Source organism: Ictidomys tridecemlineatus, chromosome 13 (assembly GCF_052094955.1).
Source record: "Ictidomys tridecemlineatus isolate mIctTri1 chromosome 13, mIctTri1.hap1, whole genome shotgun sequence".
NCBI lineage: Eukaryota > Metazoa > Chordata > Mammalia > Rodentia > Sciuridae > Ictidomys > Ictidomys tridecemlineatus.
Genome location: NC_135489.1, coordinates 72,923,644 through 72,950,461, shown reverse-complemented (window position 1 = coordinate 72,950,461; position 26,818 = coordinate 72,923,644). Strand labels below are relative to the sequence as shown.

Genomic DNA, 26,818 nt, shown 5'->3' with positions numbered 1-26,818 from the left:
GTCCTCGAAACACCAAACGAGGCTAGTGGTTTTGAGTGATTCATATTTTCTCCATCTCTCTTTGAAACACTGAACTGATACATAACTAAATTAAAACAGTTTGTTTTAGATATTAAATATTATAGGACCTATAAATAATTAATTTTAGAGAAGCATTATGGTTATTTGTGTTTTTCAGGTACTTGTTTCTGGCTGGTGAGCAGAATAGAGAATTTCCCTGAGCATAAAGTTGCCCATAGGAAAATGTAATCCAACAAAACACTCAGGTGATTAGATGAGTATCTGCAGTCACTTGAGGCAACAAATACTATCACAGTGTCAAGTAGAAAGTTGTTCCTTGGTTTTCATAAAATTTCAACCACTTGGTTTTCAAATTTCAACCTAAACTGAACAGGAACTCCATAACTCATTACCTAACTCGGTAACAATGGCCACTTCCACTCGCTTTTTCCAACTCTGAAACAACAGTGATTAAGTAATTATTAACAGGTTGAAGAATAAATTAATTCAAGGCACTGGAAATTATGTTCATGAAATGAAAAATGGCCTTGCTGACACTGCATCACTATTTCTAGACAGCACCCTTGAACATCAAATAAATCTCACATTACGGAAATGTGCCCAAAACCAGTGACCTAGTTTATTAGGGTGGGAAAAGAATAGTAATCTGTCCTTTGAGGCTAGTACTGAAATAGCTTCCTAAAGCACCGTCATGCATTAAGAGTTTTAAATAATTTTTCCATGCAAGGACAAAAATAATATCCTGAGCCAATATCAAATTATGAATTTCCTTTTCACACCCCATAAGTTAGCGCTAGCTCTCATAAGGTTATTTATGTTTTCAATATTTGAAAAAAAAATCAAGAATCAGTAGATTTACATAAAAAAATATTTCAACATTTTATTGCTTCACTTTCAAAAAATAGTTACTACTGAATGAAAGTGAATACTGCATATGTAAACTGTTATCAATTTGAGTTCTCATTACTGGGGCCTATCCTTATCTACACAGTAATGTGACTGTAATAAATTTGTTTTTGATTTGTTTTCCAAATGATAAAAAACCAGAAACATGTAACTGCAATTCAATATCATTTTTCAGAAACTCAATAAAGATTACTGGCTGACTCTGACAGTACCACATCTAAAGAAAAATTCAAATTATGAAACACAAGATGAGGATAAACTGGATAAAACCATAATAAATATATCATCTATCAGGCACCAAAAACTATGTAATCAAAAAGAATATTTCTTTTCAAAGTCCCAAAAAATATATTTATAAAAACTAGCCAATGCAATTATACAAAAATGAAACTGCAATCACTTCCTAAAAATAGTGCTCTAGAAAGCACAATCTAACATGTTCTAGTAACATAGAAATATTAAGAGGAAATACCAAAAGCACCTAAAGGTTACAAATTAAATAAGAATAAAAATGTGAATTGAAAAATAAAAAGTATCATATAAAAATGAAAGGAAAATAGCTGAAGCTGGCTTAAAATGCAGTCAAATGCCTTCATCAAAAAATGAATATAAACTAATTAAATATTTAAATTGCTAAGTTACTAAAAGGGGAATGAAAACACCAAGAAAAGAAAAGGCAGAATATATAAGTAAAAAATCATAAACTTGAAGAGAGAGAAAGAGTGCAATTTTTTTAAAGAGAGAGTGAGAGAGGAGAGAGAGAGAATTTTTAATATTTATTTTTTAGTTCTCGGTAGACACAACATCTTTGTTGGTATGTGATACTGAGGATCAAACCCGGGCTGCATGCATGCCAGGCGAGCGCGCTACCGCTTGAGCCACATCCCCAGCCCCAAGAGTGCAATTTTTTAAAAAGGCAATATAAGAGCTATTTCTAGGAATTAGTGAAGACAGTCAAATATGAGAGAGAATCTCTAGAAATGTAAGAAAACAACTACAAGTCAATGTTAATACTTCTGGGAAATCTGTGCAAACCATATTTCCCAAGAAATACCAGTTATTAAAGGGAATTTTTAAATGTTAAAATGTACCAACATACACAGATAAATTTAATATAAAAATTTCAAGAAATGGTGATTCCAGTATTACTTTCTAGTATGCCAGAGAGGAGATAATAAGTCTTCTAAGTACTTTTTTAGATACTAATATTTAAAGGTTATGTTGCTAAGATAACATACAAAACAAAACTTCAATCTCATCTATAAAAATTAATCCATGAAATGCCATTCCAATATAGGTACAATACAGAATGCAGAATTAGAATTTAGTATGAAAGAATAACATATCATGACTAATTAATAGTTCATTCCAGGAAAGTCAAAATCTTTCAAAAGAAAATCTAAGGAATTCAGGTATCAAAATTTTAACATTATCAATATGTCATATTTCATTAACAATTAAGGAATTAAGGAAGCATATATCAAACTGAAAACCAGAAGATTTCATGTTGAAGCACTAAAAGTTTTCCATTAGTTACAAGTAAAACAGGAAGGAGAAATTTCTAAAATGTATCATTATTATCAAAAACATCAAATTGCAGAAGGGAATTATAATATAATTGTATTTCAGGAGAAAATTCATGTTTATATGTCTTAATATACTAGTGGACAAATTTTAAAAAAATTTTAAATGACAAGTTTCAAAACATTAATAATTACTACTTATTGGGTTTAATATTTCCTTACAATATGAATCAAAATAAAGTTACATAAGGCAACACAGTCAACTGGTTTTAAGAAATCCCTCAATTACTGATTAATTAAATTTTTAAATTTTCCCAAATAATCTTCCATTTCTGATATATACTTCTATTATTTATATATTTTCATTTTAAAAGAAAATAGCAACCTTACTTGTACATTCAAATTCTCTAGGAGTGATTTTTACAGTAGCACCATTGCTTCCTTACTAAAGTTATCATAGCTGGCAAAAGAACTTCGGCTCTAGGAGTGGGTTGCTCAATATTACCTCACTGGAGGGGACATGGTAGATGGAGTAGGTGCATTCCAAATGAAAAGATGTCAGGAAAGAGAGGAAAAGGCATAAGTCAAAGGAAGGAAGCGCAGGAAAAGAAAAGAAGCAAAAACTGGTACAGAGTGGCCACAGAAGGTTTCCACGTTTAGTAACCACAACGTCGAAGCACAATTTGCAAAGTTCCAACTTCACATGAAAATATAAACAAAAGGGAAGGTAGGATACTTGAATATAAAAATACATTCTAATTTCACAGCATAATCATATAGGTAGCAAAAAGCCCATTTTATAAAATCCAATTTACAGACATGAAACCGGAACACTGATCCATTTCCATCTCTCTATATCTCTCTGTAATTTTGACAGATTGTACTCACTTCTGAGTGACAACTGTAAAAGCTGAAAAGTCTGTTTCAAAGGAAAGGTGGTGCTTTACTCATATCAAATTCCTGTTAAGATTATCACTCTTAAATTTAATTTCACCTTTGTGACACTGAAAGTAGTACCTGGTCTTAATAATAATAATAATAATAATAATAATAATAATAATAATAATAACAACAACAATAACAATGTTACCAATTAATAGTAGTAAGTCTAAGTGGTCAGTTGGGAAAGAAAATGCAACTAAAAAGTAAAGTGTCTTTATTCAGTTAAGAAACCACAGCACTTCCTCTTCTAGCGAAGATGGGGTGGCAAAGGCTGGATTCACCTTCCTGCCTGAAAAACCAGACAACAGGTTTCAGGACTGTGAGTCAACAAAGGGCAGCCAAAAGGCCCCTGAAAGGCAGAAAACAAGGTGAGCCCTGTGAGTGTCTGCCCCTCGAGATGTGGACAGGACCCAGAGAAGAAAAAACTAAGCTAAGCCAGTGGACCTTTTCACTTCAAAAGAAGCTGAGAGTCAGAAGAGATCCATGTGACAGGAGTGTGCAGGGCAGGGATGAATAAAACTCTACAAATCCTGAGGTTTCAGCAGAGCATTGAACCATTGAGTGTGTCAGCAAGCTGCTGAGGCCAGGGGAACCAACAGAGGCAGCAGAGATTCAGGAAGCTCAATGAACACCAGGCAAAAGAAACACGGCAACACCACACCAAAGCCCACTGTGATTCAGATTGCTCAAAACCAGTGAGAACTAAAACCTTAAAAGCAGTTACATACATAGAACAAGGAAGAGGATGACAGAAGATTTCTTGTCAGGAAATACTATGCAACAAAGAAGACAACAGAATATCTTTAAAACTAAAGGAAAAACAAATGACAACCTAGAATTCCACATCTATCAAAAAGATTTTCAAATACAGATGTAAAACAAAAACTTTTTCAGACATTCAAAAGCTGAGTCTAAGCCAGGCACAGTAGTGCACACCTGTAATCCCAGCTACTCGGGAGGCTGAGGCAGGAGGATTGCAAGTTCAAGGCCAGCTTGGGCAAAGAGTATTGAGTCTTTCTCTCAAAATAAAAATGTAAAAAGGCTAGGATACAGCTTAGTGGTGAAGCACCCAGATTCAATCCCCAGTATCAAAAAAAAAGAAAGAAAGAAAGAAAGAACACTAAGTTTATCACCAGAAAACAAACACTTCAGAAAAGAAGTTAACAGAGGGAAATATGGTCTACACAGAGAAATAAAAAGATCTGGCAATAATTATGTAGGTAAAAATATAAGATTTTTCCTAATTACTTAAATCTCTCAAGAATAATTAACTATGCAAACAAAGGTATAACCGTGCAGTATACATGTAAGTCAAATGCAAAAAAACAGTAACATAAAGGTCAGAGAAAAAAATGAAATACTTACTATCATATGAAATGGTTTATCACTTGATGGCAGACTGTCATAATTAAAGATGTACAGTAAATACCCTAAAACAATAAAAAATAGCAAAATAAGAAAGAATAGTATAAAAACCAATGAAGATAATCCAGCATCATAAAAATATTTGATTAATCCAAATGACAGCAAAAAGAAAACAGGAACAAAAACAGACGGAATAGAAAAAAATAAGAAAATGAGAAATTTAAACAACAATGTGAATAATTAAATTAAACTTAAATGACTTGAATCTCCCAAATAAAAGGAAGTGGTTGTGAGATAGGATTAAAAAAACAAGGCTCACTGGTATGCTGACTAACAAACACACACAGACTAAGAATATAGGGAGGAGAGCCCAGAAATGAACTAGAAAGGGCTGCATCCGGCCATCCTAGTCAAACATACACTGCAGAAGCCATGTGAATATCAAACACCGATTTTCAAAAGCAAAGAACATTACTAAGGGGGAAAAAAGATGATTTTAAAAATAATACAAAGGTCAATTCACCAAGAGATGTGAGCAAACTAAATGTCTGTGCTCTTAACAGAACTTCAAAATACATATGCCAAATACAACAGAACTACAAAGAGAAAGGTGATGAGTTTACAATTACAGTTGGAAATTCAAATTCTGATCTCTCAACAATTGTCAGAATAAGTGGAAAGAAAACCAGGAAAGGCATAGAAAATCTGAATAACGTTGTCAACCAACTTAATTTGTATTTACAGAACAGTCTGCCAGACAAGAACTGAACATTAAAAAATGCTGAGAAGATCTAACAAAAATAGACACTGTGGTTCTAAAAAGTCAGGAAGATATCAAGTCTCCACAAACTGATCCAAAGACTGAATGTAACCTCAATCAAAATTCCAACAGGATTTTGTAGAAATTGACATGCTGGTTCCAAAATTCATACAGAAACACGTAGGATCCAGATTAGATAAAACAACTTTGACAAATAAGTAGAAAAACTAATACTACCTGATTTCAAGATTATAATGCTACAGTGCTCAACACAGTATAGTATTGGTATTAAAACAGACAAATAATTGGACAGAACTCTCCAGCTATAAACCACACCTATAAAAACACTTCATTTTTTTTAAACAAAGGTACAACAAATGATGCTGGAACAAGCACTGTCTTTATGCACAAAGAATATTGATCCATACCTCACACCATATACAAAAAATGACAAATCCAATCCAGAATAATACTGAATGAATAAAAAACAAAAGCATTTCTTCTAAAATCAAGAACAAGGCAAGGATGTCCACTCTCACAACTCCAATTCAATTTAGTTCCTTGAAACCCTAACTAGGACAATCAGGCAAAAAGGAAATTAATGGAATTATAAATAGGAAAAGAAGTTAAATTAAATCAACAGCTTTCCTATACTCAAATAATGAGCCAACTGAGACAGGAAAAGAGCCTAATTTTTTAAAGACTAATAATTTAAATAATTTAAAACATTTTGCCACTTTTCCACCTGGAAAAATATGTTAAGGGCTCTCAGCCTTTCCTTAAGTAATGTTTCAGATGTATGTCATATTCTACTACTAAAATTCATACAGAGTCAGAAAACAATATATGTAAATTGTATAAAATTTTATCTAAAAAGAGAGACAAAGATCAACTTTAAAACTAAAACATTTTACCTAAGATTGTGAAGAACCCTGCCTTACCTGAGATAAGGCTCTGCCTCCCACCTTACAGCATGTCAAAGTAGGCCACATTTCAGTTAATTTAAAGTTATATTCAAAAATTAACTTTATTGGAAAAATTACTGTGATCTCAAATAAAAAATATAATGTATAACTCAGCCAAGGCTCAAAATTATATACAAGCTAAATACGTTTTTACTATTGTTAATTTCACTTTGTATTTTCATTATAACTAAAAAAATGTGACCACTACACTTAGAGCAACCAAGAGACCTTTACTGTGGCAGTGTCTGATTAACACAAAAGAGAGAGAGAAAGAAGAGAGAGAGAGAGAGAGAGAGAGAGAGAGAGAGAGAGAGAGAGAGAGAGAAGGAAAAAGAGAAAGGAAGGAAAAAGTGAGAGGGAGAATGAGAAACAGGGAAAGTGAGAGAAAAAGGAGAGAGCAAGAGAGGAGGACCTGGCAAAAGAGAGTTTTTATAGCCAAAATCTAATGGGGTCTCTGGGTCTGCAAGCTGCCTTGTTGGCGTAGAGTGATTGGATCATACAGTAGATGCTAAGGTGTCATTTTCTCCTTCAGGCAGATCTTCAGCATTACATAAGTTAATAAATAAAATAAGGATATTGTGTTACGTAAAAATTAACTGTAAAAGTTATAAACATAAAAGTTAAAGCCCAGCATTATTACTTTAAAATGGGTAAAACTAACCTGCTGGATGTTTAAGGCGGCAGTGGGGGGGCGGGGCACAGTACCAGGAATTCAACTCAGGGACACTCGACCACTGGGCCACGTACCCAGCCCTTTTTTGTATTTTATTTAGAGACAGAGACTCACTGAGTTGCTTAGTGCCTCCCATTGCAGAGACTGGCTCTGAACTCACAATCCTCCTGCCTCAGCCTCCCGAGTCACTGGGATAACAGACATGTGCCATTGTGCCCAGCTAGAACCAGCTATTATAAATAAATGGGAAAATATTAAAGCACTATAATTTTTATGATAAAATTTATTTAATAAAAATTAAAAAAATAATCCCATTCATGAGAAAACATACGAACAAATTGATTCAAATCTACCAAAAAAAAAAGTATTCTAATTAATGGATCCACTTAAAAAGAATGCTGAAGAACTTAAGTACACTGGGAGAAATTCTGATATCTAGAACTCACAAGGCATAGCACATTGCCACTCACAATGCCACTCATGAGGCATTCACAACAGAAGGAAGGAAGCCAATAAAGCTCACCCTCATTTCTGAAGTACAATCCATTTTTTACATTATAGAAGTGTTTTAACTTTTGGTTGTTTTAATACAAAACACTTCATCTTCAAGGCATGGTAAGTATTCAAATTATCAAGTTCAGTTTCCTCTCATCCCCAATCTCTTCCACCTACTAACCCCTGTCTAAACATATTACTTTAATATCATTGAAAAGTGACAGTATCAGTTTCCAAAGAGTGCTATAACAAAAAAATACCACATATTAACAACAGAAATTTATTCTCCCAGTTTTGGAGGGCAGAAATCCAAAATCAAGGTCTCTGTGAGGCTGGATCCTTCTGGAGACTCTGAAGGAGAAACTGTACCATGGTGCCTTCCCCCACACTTTGGTGACTGCAGACTATCCTTGGCATTGCCTGGCTTATGCGTGCATTATTCCCCTGTCTTCACATGATCTTCTCTTCTGCCTGTTTCTTTTCTTTCTTGTAAGGATACTTTCTCATTGAACTTTAGAGTCCCTCAGATATTATAGGATATGCTCATTTTGAGACCCTTTAATTACATCTTTAATGATCCTCTTTCCAAATAAGGTCACATTTATAGGCTCCTAGATTGCCATAGCTTGTGGGGAGGAACGAGGATGCACCATGCAAGCCACTATCTTTCTAGGATTAGTTATATCCTAATTACCCCTAAATGTTTATTTCTTAAAAGAAATTCCAAAATGTGCAATGTCACACTTTTTCTCCATTTCATTTTATTTCACAATTAGTTATCTGGTAATTTTTTTCAAATAGATTAATTCTCTTACAAACCCTTCTCTAGTGTTTTCATTTGTTACTATGGACAAGGTAGGCATGGTAGAACAGATAGATATTAAATGCTTCTTTGGGCTTAAAAAATAGCATTTTTGTGGATGACCAAAATAGAATACTCTTGTGCATGAACTGAGTAGTCTTCCCAATTTCACTATAACTTAAGTTTAAATTTCTACCTACCTTATGTTTTAATTCTTTACCCTAGCCAGGACACATACTCTTTAACATACAATTTAAACCTATTCATCTGCAGACATCTGTCATGTTCAACATTGTATTTAATTTTTACAAGGTACAGTTATTTCATCCATAACACTGATAAGCTGTCATTTACGTGTGAAAGTTACCAAGGAAGGTTACTATACCATACACATACTTAAGTGAAGACAACTGTTTCAAAGAAGGATATCATAAAATGGGAATATCTCCAAATTCTCTAGATCACAATAGCAAAAAATTCAGATTTATAAATGATGCAAAATTTCACTGTCAATGTTGAAATGGTGATTTCTTATATGACACTCACAAAAGCAGCAGCTCATCTATGTTCTTCATGGGAACAGAAGAAACAAAACCTCTTCAGCTCCAAATTCAGGCTACCCACTAACCCCAACCTTTGTCCTGCTGTACAAAAACAAAAAATATGGCCCAAAGCTTGGGAAGATGCTCATTTGGATCTGAAATGTTCCCTAAAGGCCCATGTATTCAAGGCCTGGTCCCAGCTTTGTTTTCTTGGCTGGTGGGGCCTGGTAGGAGGAAGCGGGGTCACTGTGGGCATGCCATTAAAGGTAGTTTTGGAACTTAGGCCCCTTTTTCCCTCTTTGCCTTCCAGCTGCCATGTAATTTCTCACCACAGGTCCAAAAGCAATGGAACCAACCATGGACTGAAACTTCCAAAACCATGAGCCAAGGTAAACCTGTCCTCCTCCTACATGGTCTACCTCAGGTATTTTGTGCCAGTGATACAAAGATGACCAACAGAGAAGCCATCTCTCCTCTTCTACTCAAGGTCTGACTGTGTGCAGGAAGCTCAGTTAGGGCACACACATTTAAATGCATGAATAAAAATTTCAAAACTGGAGCTGGGGTTATGGCTTAGTGGTAGAGCACTTGCCTAGCATGTGTGAGGCACTGGGTTCAATTCTCAGCACCACATATAAATAAATGAACTAAATAAAGGCCCATCGACATCCAAAAAATACTAAAAAAAAAAAAAAGTTTCAAAACTGCCAGGTAGTCCTTTAACAAAAGAGATCCAAGCAGTGATATCAATGTGGACTGTGCAATAATTGAAAACTTAAAATAACATAGAAAAGCAAAGAAAACAGCACAAAAAGAAAGTAATAGCTAGTATATGACCACCATCTTCAGCTAAAAAGGAGCATATTTTGAATAGGGATTTCACTAAAATAGCCAACAATACAGTAGTCTCCTCTGCCTTTTCCATGAACAGAATTTTCCCTTAGACACTGTAACTGAGAACACAGTAAGAATACTGAGAGACAGGAGTGAACAACTCATACCTCCACCAGGAATAATTGCCAACTTTGTTTCAACCCGGCCCATTTTTGCAAAGGAAGCTAAAAAGAAAAAAAAAATAATTAAGAAACATACACATCATAGCATTAAAAAACCACAACTTGAAAGAGTTAGTAAACTAAGATACATTAAAACACTGTTTACTAATTTAACTGGTGTCACTTTTTTTAATCACTTCAAAAGATACTTAGAGAAACAAGAAAATACTCTAAATTACTTATATATAAGGAGAGTAACATAACATTTTCTGTTAAAAACTGCTTGGCAGTGAATTCGTTTTTGATGGTAAAAAACAAGAACTATATTATTAGAGCTAATACTACCAAGTCACATTTGAAGGCTTGGATCTCAGTAATTATTCAGGATCAGGAGAGAGACTGTGTCTGACAAGCACAAATTCTTTAGCTGCCTGAATTATCCCCTCGATCAAACAGCTTAATATATCAGATATGGCGACTTCTCAAGACCATGTCTCTAGTTACTTTCAACAAATAGTTTTACTGTTTGACAGTTGGGAAGCATTCCTTTTGTTATGTTTGTTTTTGCAAGTACCTTACAACATCTTGATCATTTCTTAATGTGCATATTCAAATGTACTCAGACTATTTTTCACATCCTCATTACAAGAGCCTGTATTCTTTCAAAATGGATTCCAGATACCTTAGCTTGTCAATTGAAAAGCAAACTGATCTCTAGCACCGTAAAACAATAACTGAGTTCATCATTAAAAGAATATATAGGGACTTAAAGTAGAAAGAAGGAAAACATATATAAGGACAAGCAACCACTAGTCTCAAGACACAATCCAAATTATTTAAATGAATTATATTCACTCTACTTTTAATATGCAGCCATATCAGGTGACAATGGGAGCCAAAGGAAGAATAATGACTGCTGTCTGCTGTCTGATCAGTCCCAGAGCCCATGGAACAGCTACAGCTGAAACTCTCTGGAAGACATTGTCCAGAAAAATCAACACAGAAGATTGGTATTCACACTTACTCCAGGGGGGTAATAGAACTGTGGCCTGTGATTCCAGTTCAGTCACCCCTTTGGCCTTGTTACTTCCCCTCTTTCTGTTCCCAGCGTCTTCCTGCACCAAAGCACTGTGCTTGCAGGGTTGCTAGGCACACTGAGTGACTAAATATATGTCAAGTGTGTACCAGGCACCTGGGCAGCACTCAGTAACTAGTCAACACTAATTGTCTTCATTATTTTTATAACCATCTCTACATACTCAGAAAACCACTTAGGAATAGAATGAATTGCAAAGGGATTATGTTATTATTACTGCACTTAAGAGTTATTAAGTACTTGGTCTAAGCACTCCCACAGTGGTTTCCCCCATTTAGAGAGGGGGGGGGAACTCATATGAAAAGGATAAGAACTACAGTTCAAACTCACATCTGTCTGACCTAACATCTCTTCCTACTGCCATAAAACAGCAAGAGACAACAGAAGATCCCTTTCTTCAGTGGGGTTCTAAATGCACCATGAGGCCCAACAGGTGACTTTTAAAATGTCTCACTCAAAAACAGCACCAGAACAAAATACTGGAATTAACTCAAAAGTAAATACAAAATCCATTTTTGAACATTACATTTTTAATAGGATCAATTCTCACCTACCTGCTACTCGTATATCACAGGCCAGAGCCAATTCAAGACCACCACCTAGCGCAAGGCCATCTATTGCTGCAATCGTTGGCACTGGAAGATTAGCTGAAACAGGATGACAAAGGTCATGCTTCTTCAATTAGTTAATTATCTCACTATGTAATTCCATTTCATTTGTGAATACATTTTTAAATGGGATATTGTATATAGACTCTATATCCATTTTACCTTTAGCAAACCATTTACATTTCCATCATTATTCTTCAAAAACTTTTATCTAATGATTGCATAGTGTTCCACCACTTGAATATATAATAATCATCTTTAAATGTTCCTACATTAATGAATTTTTCATAAATGCTTTTGGTCAAATTAATAGTTCTATGACTTTTTATAGTATAGTCTTTTACAAGTTGTTTGGTTCATAAAAATTTCAAGGTGAAATGACACGCATAACTCAAATTCATGATCATTTAAGGGCTACTTTGAGGCTAAGAATGACAACCTCATTTAAAAAAATGGTATATGCCCTACAAAGAAAGAAGAAGCCCAACCAGTTGCTGTGGCAGCTCCACCATTTAGTGACAGGTGCTCAATGGGCTCCTCCCAAACTCACACCTCCTGGGGAGGAGACTTTGGAAGCTTGCCCAGAGGAATGACTGGGAAAAAGCCACCATTCACAGAACTCTGAACTACACTTCTGGAGTCTAGAGAAAGAATATTATTGTATAGAGATTTTTGTAAGTTACAATATACAGATTTGGCTAGGCATAGTGGCAGATGCCTATAATCCCAACAACTCGGGAGCTGAGGCAAGAGGATCACAATTTCAAGGCCAGCTTGGCAACTTAGTGCGACCCCTTATCGAGATAAAAAATAAAAAAGAGCTGAGGATATAGATATAGCTCATGGCACAGTGCCCCTGGCTTCTATCCCCAGTGCTGGGAGTGGGGGACATTTTACTTCTATAACTTGTCAAAAAATGACTGGTTATATTCATTGATTACTCTGTAAAACAGAAAAATTTCTATTAGTTTTATTTCTGACTATGGGAATATGAAGTTAAGCTGGCTAATCTTATTATATAAAGAGAATACAGGTTTTTAAAAGATGCCATCCCATGTAGCACAGTGGTAGAATGCTTGACCAACATGTGCAAAGCCCTGGGTTTAACCACTGAACCACAAAATAAGGTGGGGAGGCATTAGTCCCTAAAAGCTCTCTCTTTCATTGGTATGCTAACAGATGAAATTCCCCAAGAGAGGCAAATCATTTTATTTCTTTAGAAACATATGAATTTGCCCAGTGCAGTGGTGCACGCCTGTAATCCCAGCGGCTCAGGAGGCTGAGACAGGAGGATCGCAAGTTCAAAGCCAGACTCAGCAAAAGCAAGGCACTAAGCAATTCAGTGAGACCCTGTCTCTAAATAAAATACAAATTAGGGCTGGGGACATGGATCAGTGCTCAAGTGCCCCTGAGTTCAAGCCTCAGTACCAAAAAACAAAAACAAAAATAAAAACATGAATTTGTGGACTGGGGATGTAGCTGAGCAGTTAGAGCACTTGTCTAACATGTGCCAATGCTCAATGATCAATCCACAATACAAAAAAAAAATCCCCAAACTTGAAGTATGCTGAATCTCACCCATTCGCACATCAAGAAATTTTCCAGTCTGACTCTGAGACTAAAGTCTGAAAAGGCAGAGAAAGAGCACACATGTGCAGCTGCCACCTAAGACAGAACACTCTAGCAAGAGCAGAGATGCATAGGGCTTTTGCACAGGGAAAACACCTAATGTTCTTTTCTAGCACACTTAGCAGGGGAAAGAAAGATTTATCAGTGTCGACAATCAGGAAATGAGTTTAATGTACAAACAATATCTAGTGAATTTTAACTTTAAAAGAAAAAATCAATAAAGTGATTAAATGGCAACTTAATCTCAATGGTTCCCCAAAGTCATCTTAAGCTCCTACAAATGAAATAGAATGACTTTGTCACTTGCTCATGACACTTCCTCCTTCCTAAGAACCTGGTTATAGAGCTTATCTATTTGTAGTTCCCTCAATCTTCAACCTCTCCAATCTCATGTCCCTCCCATCAAAACCTTTCCTGAGCCCTACCTTGGGCTCATCTCCCTTTACAAACTAGTTTCTGGGCAGAGTAGAATAAGTCCATGTCACCCATACCCATACACCTCCAAGGCCCCAAGATGTTTGCTCCAGGTCCCACAACCAGTGTACAATCTTCAGTCCCCATTAAACATACAGCCTTTAAGATCAGAGTAATCCTGATTACTGTCTCCTTGAATTACCTTCTCCATTTGCCTGCTGGGTCCCACATCCTTCCTGGTTAATTCTCAGTCTTGTTCCTTCTTCAGTATAAGCTTTACTCGTGAGTTCTCATTCCCACCCAGCTTTTATTATCTGTAATACCAAGAAGTCCACACTCCTCTACCTCAAACTCAAATTTCTTTCTATACTATGTCTGTATAGCCACCTGCCTACTGGACATCTCCACTTAAAGACTTTTTCATGTCCACAACAACTCTTCAATACTTCTACATTCTAACTCATAGTTAGGAGCAAATCCACTCACCAAGTCATCCAAGAAGCCATCCTGGATTCCTTTTCAATGCCCATATGCCCAGCTGTCTTGAGTCTTCTAACAGCTTGCTAATCTTCAAGGTCCCCTCCCTGTTCTGTTAGAGTTTTGGGTATCATCATTCCTCACCAGTAGGAAGCCTCAAAATGAATTTCTTTACCTAACCCTCTGATGCATATTCCACATTTCTACTGGGCTTTTCCCCTGTCTAAAATTGTACAATTATTGATTCCATCTCTGAGATAAAATGAAGTAAACTATAAGCATAGCACAAGAGGCACCTATTGTCTACCTATTCATCTTTTCTCCAGCCTCAGACAGATACTCTGTGTTCCAACCCCAAGCTAACAGAAGCACCTCTAGAAGTTACACCCATTCAAGAATCCACACCTATGCAAGAGTTGCACCTCCATCTAGAATACCTAGCTAGTCCTTATGTTCTTACATGTCTTTCAAAGCACTACTCAAATATCCCTCCCTTTGTTTCCATGATACTCTGGGCACCCTTCTCTGTCAAACCATCCCCTACTGCACTGCCCATCTGAAACAAAGACCTGATGTCAAATCAAGGCTACTCAATAACATTCTTAAACTGGGATATACCTCCAAGTTTTTCACTGCCTGTTCCCCATCCACTACTTTAAACTTGGTATTTTATCTCCTTTTCTATAATTGTTAATTCTTTTGTTTTTAATACCTTAAAAAACAATATGAACTTATGCAGTCACAGGGAGCTTCAGAAATAAAAATCCCCAAAGTGTTCCCAAGCTGGAGAGTGTCTCAGTAGAGAATGAATGCTCTCTCTCTGAAGCATGGAATGCCATGCACTGGTAAGTCGGAAAGGAACTCATGAAGAAGCTTCTGGAAAAGTGACACTGGGATGAATATGCATCTGGTCACCCTACCTGTTTCTAAACACATAGCTCCTAGAAACATTGGAATCTTTGGAGTGATAAGACTATACTTTGTATGCCAGCCAGATAACTGATGAAAAGCTTCAGCATGAGAGCTGATCACAGAAAAGACCAAGCCAGGATTAGATGGCTGGAACTTTCAGCCCCAGCCCCTCAAATCGTTAGGGAGGGGAGAGGAGCTGAAGGTCAAGCTGATCACTCAGCCTCTGGACATGAGAAGTAAAGAAAATGTGGAGGGGCTGACCTGGGAGGGGCTCAAATCAATCAGCTCCTGATCAGGTGCTCTTGATTCTGATGTTAGAGAATATAACCTTTTCCCCAATATTTAATACTTTTGGAATTAATAAAAATTATTTTAAAATTTGATAGTTAACAATTTGAGAAACTAAGTTTCTCATGAAGGATAAAAAAATTAACATTACGATTTATAAGAAATATATAATGCAAAATGACAAGAAATTTGGGGTCCTCGTACCAGAAAAGGGTGGGGGTGGAGGCGTGGTATGAGAGAGACTCTAATGCCAGTAACTCCAGAGGCTGAGTGGGGCATGAGGTCGCAGGATGGATGCCAGCCTGGGAGACTTAGAAAGGTCTTATCTCAAAATAAAAAATAAAAAGGGCTGATAGAACAGAAGGGAGGAAAGGGCAAAGGAAATGAGGGAACCAGAAAGGTAATAAGAAAAAAAAAGAGGAAGAACAAGGAGAGGAGGAGGAATCACAGCATCTTCAAATCACTGAAAAGGTTAACTACTTGAGATTTCCAAAATTAATATTTTAGCATTGTGGAAAGCTGTCTATAAAATTTTCCTACTCAAAAATTATTTAGGTAAAATATCTTACTTATTATTCCATATTAGCTATTTCACATCTTGATAAATTTAAAACTATATATAATTCTTGTCCCCCGCCCCCAGCCCAAGACATTTGTCCTGTTTTTCAGGAAAATATGCATCATCTCAAAGAGAATGCCACTTTCACAGTTATCAGATATGCCTGTTTTTACATCTTATATTTCTTCTACCTGTGAGTACTTAATAAACACAGGGGAAACAATAAAACCCACCTTTAGAAAGGCAGGTTATCAGTTTAAAGATCTGAAGGAATATCACAATGGCAGTTGTACATGAGTACAAAGGAATGAAACAGGAACTGCAAATCCAGTGGGCACAAGCTATTCCCACAGCAACAGGATGCAATGATGACTCAATGCGTTATCCAACCATCAACATCAGACACTATTTTGAGTGCAGTATCAGGAAATGAGCCAGGTATGACATAGAAGATAATAATGCTTTGAAATTCTCCTAAAAATATAATTAAAGCACACAATTACAGAGTGTAGCTATTTAAAGAGCAGTAAGGCAGGCCTCTGGTACCCTTCAGCAGCCTCCAGGCCACCATCCCCAAGGGCAACCAGAATGAGAGGAGGGCGAAAACACGGGAAACCATGTGTCTACTTTCAACTCTTAAGGAGATGTAATAAATGATGTCGATTCTTTACAAGGCTCTATAGAAACACAAACAATCTGATTAAGGAGAAATGACAGTGTCAGTCATGTGGTTTTTAAATTTGGGTTTTGCCTGAAGACCAGTGTTGTCATGTAAAACAGAAATCCAAGTATTTCAACGGGAATGCCCATAAATTATGTGGAAACTCCAAACAGTGAAATCTTTCAAAGATAGAAATAAAATAAAAACAACTAAAAACCATAATAAATTACTAATTATCCTTTAAGTTCAGCTAAAACTTTATCTCTAGTTTAAAGTGCATTCTCCCATTCCAATCAAGTATTAAGGAAATCAGAAAAACAACACAACACAAACCCCTGAGCAAAGCTTGCGGGCTGGCTGTACCTCAGTTCTCCTACAGGCTCACACCAGGGTCACTGCCAAAGAAGCATCCTGGGTACTAACATGCACACCAGAGGAGAGGGTTAGGGCCAGCAGGCAGGAGACAGGAGTTACAAGAGGGAGACGTCCCAGGTGCCACGGACCTTAGAGCAAAAGCCAAAAGGAAGAGTATTTATAACACTGCTGTTCTAGCACTAGGTTAAAATCCAAATAAAGTGAAGAAACTCAACAAACTCTTGTGATGAAAAACAGCTGAACAGCAGCTTACAAGAGGTAAGATATTCCTTACAAGAGGGTACCATTATGTTAATAACAGACTGCTAAAGAACAGCATTCCCTTCTACATGAATTGTATAGACTGGCTCAACATAGTATCTCCAGGCTGTATTGATACACACAGAAAAAGAAAATAAACTTACTTTTTTACTAAGAAAATTGGAGAAAAATGCCTAGTAACAGTATGATAAAATAATTACTCCTGCCTTTAATAAAAACCAGAGGAACAAGGGCAAAAATGGCATGGGGCCAGCCTCTATCCTGCTATTGCTGCAGGACACGATGATCAGGTACAGGAACAAGATGAGGACCTGGCCACAGTACTTCAGATTTTACGCAGAGTGATTAAGGCAAAAGGTATCTTCCTTAATTCATAATAGCATAGCTGTATCTAAAGCTTATAAAAGTAAAGTTGGAAAAAGCAATACATTAATATAATACCACAAAAAGACATTATTTCCTCAGCATCTTTGTGGGTTTTTTGTTGTTGTTGTTGTTGTTTGTTTGGTGATTTGAGGTTTTTTTGTTTGGTTTGGTTTGGTTTAGTTTGGTACAAGGGATTGAACTAAGAGGCATTCAACCACTAAGACACATTCCCCAGCCCTATTTTGTATTTTATTTAGAAGGGTCTCACTGAGTTGCATAGTGCCTCGCTTTTGCTGAGGCTGGCTTTGAACTCGCCATCCTCCTGCCTCAGCCTCCTGAGCCACTAGGATTATAGGCCTGTGCCACGTATCCTGTTTCCCTCAGCATCTTTAGAAAAACCTGATACAATGTTTATAAAACCACACAATATGACATAAATGGTAATTTCCTATAATTTTTTAAAAAAGCAATTCAGCTATTGAAAAGAACCCATTCTTTCCTATAAGTGAGTATTGATGATATAGCTACAATGAGATCCACTGCTTTATTACTGACAATAGCCAAGCTGGAACATCAAAGATGGAGTCCTGGATGGGAGTTCAACAGTGGTTAAGTTGGTACTGTAAGCTCATGCTCACTTTACATTGCTAACAAATGAGGAAACTGTCAAAGTCTAAACTCAGTCATCAACACAAATGCCAGGCAGCAAGCAGCAGAATGCAGCCATGAGTGGGGAGTTCATATGCTGAATTTCAGTCAATCTGTCACTGAGACAACTGTGAGACAGGAGAAATATTGCTTAATTTCTCTAAGCCTATCACTAACCCGCCTACTTTCCCCTTCTTTTCTATGTATGTACCTTTTAATCTACCAAATACATATAAAGTGCCTACTATGTTGTGGCCACTGTCCTAAAAACTTTACAAATAAAGTTTAAAGTTTATTTAAACCTCTCATCAGCTTTATGATGTAAGAACAAAGACCTTCAATTTGCAGATGAGGCCACCAAGGCACAGAGGAGCTGCTGTTACTTGCCTGGCATCACTAAAATTTGAGGACAGATAGTGCAGCTCTTCACCATTACTGCCTGTCACTACCTCTCACAGCCCAGACCCAGAGCCCCTGAAAAGCATCCACATCATATGCCATCTTTCCGCCCTCCTCTAAGGACCTCTGCCCTGAGAACAGGAAAATGCTGAGGCTGTGGGAAGTGACCAGTACACTGGCTCTGTAGGTACTAAGACCAAAATCTCTGTTCACCGGGTCCAACTGGGGAACATGGGAAACTGGCTAGTCAGCTGACTAATAGAGTTCTGCCTTGAGTTTTCTCTGGGTATCCCCAACAAGAGAACTGTGTCAGTGTCCCAGTATAGGCCTTCAAAGTAAGAAAGGTCAAGGCCAGAGCATCTCCCCCCTACCAAAATTCCCAAAAAGTAAAGCCTCTCTGGGGGTAAATGCAGAGATGAGAGGCCAGGGTGGGGTTAAGTCACCACTCATTTCCACTTATCTTGACAGTTATTATTCAGTAATGTAACTGAGTAATATAATAACTTTAACTGTGGTTCCAACTCCTAGCATTTTTTAAAATGTTTCTTGACATGGCAAATGTAGTTATATCTATTTCTGATAAATATATACTTATACATACATACATACACACACACACTCACACACACACACACACACACACACATACACACACACACACACACACACATAGAAATAAATAAAAACACTAACTTTGACCTAGCCAGAAAAAATACATATGCACAAACTTCTGCTTCAATGCCTCTTGAGTTCTATTTTCCCTTGCTACCCAAAGAGTGGCACTGGCAACTCCTGTACACTTCTTAGAAATGTAGAACTCAGTCCCACTTCAGACCTGCTGAACCATGATCTGCATTTTAACAAGACCCTCAGGTGACTTTTAAGTGGATTAAAATTTAAGGAGCTCTGGGTGACTATGCAGAGAACCTGAACAGTCTCATAATCCCATAGGATAACATATTGTCTTCACTCAGAATAACACCAATAACAGGAGGAAGCCAGAAGCGCCCTAATTCTTGGGGTATGACTCATAAATATAAAGATGATGAACACTTAGGCACAAATGTCTATATAACAGCCCAGAATTGGTCACGACCTAAATATCTATCTGTACCATGAAACACTACTCAGTAAAAAAACTATCGACATGCTACAAAATCAATGAATTTAACCAAAAAAAACCCTCTCTGCTAGTGAAAAAGACATATAGAAATGAACACTATCTTCCATTTTTATAAAATCTTAAAATATGGAAATTAATTGATAGAGACAAAGCAAATTCTATTAGACAGCTGGGGACACGTAGATAAAGGTAGAGAGGAGCAAGAGAAAGGGATTACGAAAGGTGATAAAATTTCTGCAGAAAATGTATATATTTTTTCATAAGTCAATGTATAATTCATGGCATGTCAATTATATCTAAATAAATATTATTAAAAATTAATTGACCTACTTGATAAGAAAATGCTAATGCCAACAAAAGAAAAGTATACTGATTTCATAATCTTTTGTAAATAAGGGTTGATGGAAAGATGTAATTTCAGACGGATAAACCAAGTAACAGAGGTATGTGTAAGTTAAAAATTATTTTAAAAGCTAAGAAAAAATAATAGGAGAAAGAAAGGAGGAAAAAATTTAAAAATAGAAATATACTTATTTTGTCATCACTTGGAGTAGGAAGTCAAGAGAACTTTCTAAACAAAACAATGGATCAAGTATAATTCATAAAATGATGATAAGGTAGTACAAAAATACAAGTCTTTCACGTTATTGAAATAAAATCCATAAACAGAAAATATAGAACACAATTAAGATAATTTTCAAAATGTAAAGTAAGCAAAATCATAAACTACAGAAAATCATAATGACAGGAAGGTTAACACCACCCCATTTATACAAGTGAAGGACCTATATTCATCTAGCAAGAAAATGACTCCACCCAGATCACAGAGCAAACTCCAATTACAAGCAGAACATCACAAAAAAGGAAGTAAGAGCCCTGCAACAGCCAGGTATGGAACCCCAGCCAAGTACAGAAAAAACAACTCCCAATCCTTACAAGGGTAACAGGAGGGAAAAGAGAGCCTCCTATCTACTGATATATACACATTTCATGCAAAAGTCAAGGAAAGGCCTAAAAATACACACATTAGCAATGATTACTTATGTGTAAGAGAAAGATGCAGGAAACGGCAATGAAGAATTTAAATGTTTATAATAAACATACATTCAAATATTACTAAGGAATTAAAAACTATCAACAGAAAAAAGGCTGGGCATGATGATGTGTGCCTGAAACTCCAGCTACTAAGGAGGGTGAGACAGGAAAAGGATGCAAGTTCAAGGTCAGCCTGGGCAACTTGACAAGACCCTGTCTCAAAATAAAAAATACAAAGTTAGGGAAGTAGCTCAATGATAGGGCATCCCTGGGTTCCATATCCAATAACTAAAAAAGAAAAAGAGATAGGGGGCAGGGAGGGAAGGAGAGGGGGAGTAGGGAGAGAGGGAAAGGAAGAGAGGGAGAGAGGGAAGGAAGAGAGAGAGGGGGAGGGTGGGAGGGAGGGAGAAGAAAAAAAGGAAAAAGAACCAAAAATAATTAGTGAATTCCTTTTTTGGTCTTGTCCAATTCTAGAGTAATTTTCTGGAACAACACAGCTTGCTTAAGCCATTGCTCCTACTTAAAAAGTACAATTTTTCCCCAAACTGGCAAAAGTCACAACATGAGTAAATTGCAAACAAGGAAGGACTGTCATAAATCATAAATTGTCAAGTTTAAATATAAACTTAGCTATGATTCAACAAGGCAGAGATGTTAACAACTCAGAAAATAATTGACTTCTAGACACTTGCTTTCATTTTCCAACATTCTTGGCAAGAGGATAAAGAAAACTACAATCAAGATCTGTAACTCACTATGTGGAAAACAAATCAAGGCAATTAGCTGGCGTGTTCTATTAACCAATCTTTCAAACACCATAATTCAGCACTTTGCATTTCCAGTCTTTACTTCAAATTAGGAAAATGAAGAAGTAAAATATATGCTGTACTGCACATAATTTAACTACATTACTTAATATTTTAAAACTTTTTCTTGACCCTCAAACAAATGCAAAATTCACAGTAAATATAAATATACTGTCTATCTTACAGATGGGTCAATTTTGCAATCTCTAAAATTAAGTAATTCTTAATAAAATATACGCAAAATAAAAGTCAATCACTTAGAGAAAGAAAATATAATATATATAAATATAAAATACAACCTCCCAAATGATATGACAACAGTTACTGTGGTACTAATTATTTTCAGAATAAGCTACACTTTATTTCAGATAAAGTGAAATAAAAATGAAATGCTTGAAAAAACTTATGATTTATATAAAATGGTGATAATCACCAAAATCTAAAAAAAAAATCAGTCATCTCTATATCTTCTGTTTAGTATTAGACACACTAAATCAAATGAACAGTTTAAAAGGAATATACCTCAAATTTGTGCACACTCTTCAGTATTCACTATTCATAAACCTCTAAATGCTAATAAGTAGGAAAATTTTTAAGTAGATTTATACTTTACAAGTATATTTCCTAGTAACTTTTTATATAATTAAAGTGATTACAACTACTAAATGTGTTAAGTGACAAATACAACACTTGAAACTTCAGTCAAAAATTATTCATGCCTTATTCATGCTGAAATACTGGATCTTATGTCAGAAACTATTATTTCTAAGCCACAATAAATCAGATATCATACTTTATAGAAATGTACACACATATCTTTTAGAGAAAACTTATCAAATAATTTTATTTATATAATACTTAAATACTTCATGGGAAATATTCATCTATAACAAGATATTTAAAAAATAACTAGGATTTTTGTTTTTTCTTAATAGGACCTAGAACAACCAAAAAAAGCAATAATCAAACTGCAGTGTCAGGGAGAGGGGAGTACACTCCCAAAACTGCCCAAGAAATGCAGCTTGTTTATAATTTCCCAGGTAAGAAAGCAGCTGTCCCAAACTCCTAACAACTTTGTACAAAAAACAAATAAATAAAATTAAATGCTTGTTAATGTCACTGAAAACAATGATGAAAAATCTAGCAGCAATTCTTATCAGTCATCTAGTTTGACCTTTCAGGGGCATTTGATTTAACTCCCCTTAAAACATTTTCTTTCAAATAAATGGATTCTTCCTCCCTCTATACTCTGGTGGGACTATCTTTCTGGTTCTCCTCTTTCTACAGTAACCCTCAAGTGCCTTAACCAGTGCCACAGTTCTGCATAGCATCAACATTCTGATGACTCCCAAATGTGCCTCTCAAATCTGACTACTTGTCTAAAATCTCCACTTGGATGTAAACTTTAACTCTTAAGTTACACCTGCTACCCCCATCTAGATAAGGAGCAGTTTGTCCCAATTTCCAACAGCAGACCCCATCCAAGAACTGCTTCATCCATGTTCATTCTATCATCCTCGTTCACATAACAGGATTAAAAGGGAGCGGGGGTAGAAAGAGAAATTAAGATGCAGGCAAGTCTTAGCATGATTCTTAGAATATTAGTTAAAGGAAAACTGAAAGAAACTCCAGGAGAAAGTCCAATATAAAGACAGGAAGAAAGAATTATCCTTTGGCTCCCATGTCTGCCCCAGCTGGATCCCAGCCCATTTGCCCTTGTATTTGGGTCTGCCTACCATGTACCGGTTACCATGCTAGTTACCAGGCAGGGTTGCAAAAAATGAAGTCCACTTATTTCTTACAACAGGGAGGAGATATGGAAAGTACCAGATGGCAGAAGATTAGAATCCATATGAAGAGATTCTGTTCAACCAGTATGCCTCTGTAAACTTATAACAAAACAATTCAGAGGAGTTCAGTTTAATAATGTGTAAAATGCAATTTTTCTAAAAGAAAATAAACATCTTACATGTTCGTGAAAAATGTTAAGCCCAGGAGATCTTTTGACATCCTGAGAATCCCATTATATTGTGAGATATAATGTAACTACAAGCTTAATATAAATATAGTAGGAGGAAAGATCATATAGATAACAAAACCTTAAAGAAATTTTTCTTGCACAAACACAGCTAGGCTAAGGCATAAGTAGAGTGTGATTCCAGTAAAAAATCTCTGCCAGGGGCAGCCCAGATAAGTTTGATATGTGTGTGCATCTACTATACTAATGTAAATTTGTTTTAAGTTGTTAGTGACTTACTTCATGCTACTTTAAGCCTTTCAATTCTAAACTTCAAATATATCCCAATTCTAAAATTCAAAAACACAATAACAAAAATAAAATGAAAAGCACTCCTTGAGATTTATCCCATAAAATTTACATCAGATTTTTCATACAGAATTTTTAATCTATTGCACAAAAATATCTTTTTTGTATTTGACAAAGAAATACAACTTTTTCTGATAGGAAAAAAAAGTACATGAATTGTAGAATTTCAATCACATGAAGAAAATATAACCAGAGAATACAAAATTTTCAAAAATTATTTCTTTTTATAAAACCTTTTACCAAAATCTTTAGAAAAAAAAGACTTTAGTTAGGTAGAGGATTCAAAATCTGCCCCTTTTAAGGTAATTATCTGCATTTCAAAGCAAATTCAGCCTACATTTACAAAGCTAAATGAAAGTTTCTGAAATTTTATTTCATCAGAGAAAGGAATAGGAAGCTGGAAATTCCTGACATTTTGAAGGAGTACTGGGCAAGATCACTCAGAAAAACAACATTTTACCTCACATTAGAATCTCCAATGTAATATTTGAGTGAAAAACTATTTTAAATATATCTTCATTACTAAGTACTAATTGTTGAAGGCCTCAAAAAGAGAGTTGGGCCCAACTCCTCAGAGTTTGTATCTAAGACAGAATTTCAAACATGTTTCTTAGCTCTGCATGAACTGTCAACTAATCTAAATCCTTGCTAAAGATAAGAAGGAGAACAAGGATGTAGCTCAGTGACAGAGGGTACATGCCTAACACGGATTAGAGTGCCACAAAAAAGAAGTAAATACATAAGAATGGCCATCAGTGGACACACAAGTAACATGTTGACTCTCTATACTCTATACTGGTAATCTGCATAATTTTGGTCCCCATTGTGATGCACATCCTGCCACAACCAGGAAAACCTGCAAGGAAGGTGTACACCAGGAAGCCCTGGAAACTACAATGTTTGTAGACTCTAATCATTCTATGTCTGTGTTTCCTTGCTGATGCCTAATACTTCAAAATAATGGATTTGTTACTTTCAACAGAGATACTTCATACTTGAAGAGGGGAAGAGACTTGTAACAATAATCAATGTCTTAGGAATCTGATAACTCTCCATTTCCTCTGAATAAAGCATGTCAAAAAAGCCACATCACTTTTCTTTTTAAAAACAAATGAATTTTTTTTCTAGGATTTTGGAGTTACTGTTTAGAAAGAACAGACTTTCTAAGAAGTTAGGAACACTAACATAAAAAATGTAAGTGAAAATAAGGAACTTCTTTCTGATCTGTATTTTAATAAACTAGTTTTCACGTAAGTTCAGCAGCTTTAAGTTCCTCAGAATCTTTCACTAAAACCAAGCAGAGCACAGGAAATTACAATGGCTATTTGCCCCTCAGACCCACAGAGAGAGTCTCCAGTTGTGGGAAATGTAAACTTCACAGGACAAAAGGGGGAAGTGACGTCCAAAAGGCAGGTAAACCCTGAGTTGTCCCATAACTGATACTATAATTGCAAAATAAAATTATAGCTTCACAGCCTGAAATTTTAACACCCACCTTGAGGCAGAGTGGGCAGGCCCCAGAAACACATACTCAGGGTACTTAACCACTGGGTCTTAATATGAAGGAGCCCCATAAGAATAGGCAGGATCTTCTGCCACCAAATCCATGACCATCCACCAGCCAAACCACCTTCTCCCAAGGAAAAAAATTAATCTAACAAGCTCTTCTCTCAGAAAATGAACAAATATTATGAGAAGAATTAGTGAAATAAGCACCAAGAAATAAGAAGTGTATCAAATTTTCTTCCTGCAATGCCTGGTCTGTTAGTCCACTTTATTAAGCTTGAAAATGGATTTTTTTCTCTCCCTTGAAAAGCCTTAAAACTAGAAAATATTTTTGAAAATGTAGAATTTTGGCTTTCCTTGAAAATAAGAAAAATATAAGAAAAAAGAAAAATAAAACTATTCAATAAATAAGAAATGTCTTCAGGACTCAATATATACAAATCTTAAAAAATTGTTTGATCTAACTTGGCACATATGAAGAATATATTCACATACACATAATGAAGCATAATAACAACAACTCCCATATAATTAATACTCCAAGTACATCAAGGTCAGAACTAATACTTTTTTGTCCATTTGCTCTCTTCACCTGCCTTCCCTAACCCAAAGGAAACCAACACTTGCCAAACCCATGTTCATCTTTTTCGAATTTTTCTTATGTACAAGTGTGATTTCATTTACACATCCACAAACTATAAACTGTTTAATTTTCCATGCTGTTTATAAAAAAGATCATATTGCTTCAAATATTCATCCATACTCTTACATGGGTATATTATTCATTTATATGCAATGCTGACTAGTATCTAATTGTACAAATATACAAAAAACATTCACCCATTCTCCAGTCATCGAGATTTAGATGTTGTCATCTTTCTGCTATTAACAATGTAAGCGTCCTTAGGGCACATATACAAAAATGTCTATAGACCAATGTATTTTCAAATCCAAATACCAAGACTTCATTAGTAGATCAAAATTAGGCTTTAAAAAAAATAGCATAGGGTAGCATCAACTGTAGTACACAAGGAAAAGAACATGAGTTTTGATACTCACCCAGCACTATGTTTTCAAGGGGCCAAACTGTAGATTTCTTTCTTACTGTGGGGTTAGCAAAAAGGCTTAAAGTCACCCCTCTACGTAAATGCCCCCTAAAAAGTAAACTACAAAGTTTCATGAAATGTGGACATTCTAATATGTAAGGCAATATCAACCTAGTTCCCTAAGCAACTTGACCAATTTATCTCCCTTTGGAAGTGTATCAAATGTTCTTCCTGGTGATCTGCTTCCTCACGAGCTCTTAGCAGTACCAAGTTTAAACATTTCTGGATAATGCT

At 35.9% G+C, this 26,818-nt stretch overlaps 1 protein-coding gene across 1 annotated transcript in view; it reads right to left on the bottom strand.

The window, feature by feature from the left end:
* Positions 1-409: 409 nt before the first annotated feature.
* Positions 410-26,818, bottom strand: part of LOC144369691 (methylglutaconyl-CoA hydratase, mitochondrial-like) — a 63,381-nt gene continuing 36,972 nt past the window's right edge. The window contains exons 4-6 of the mRNA XM_078029826.1: positions 11,640-11,732; positions 9,996-10,052; positions 410-456 (exon numbers count right to left, since the gene is read on the bottom strand). Coding sequence (XP_077885952.1) covers positions 410-456; positions 9,996-10,052; positions 11,640-11,732 — 197 coding nt within the window. The remainder of the gene's footprint in view (positions 457-9,995; positions 10,053-11,639; positions 11,733-26,818) is intronic.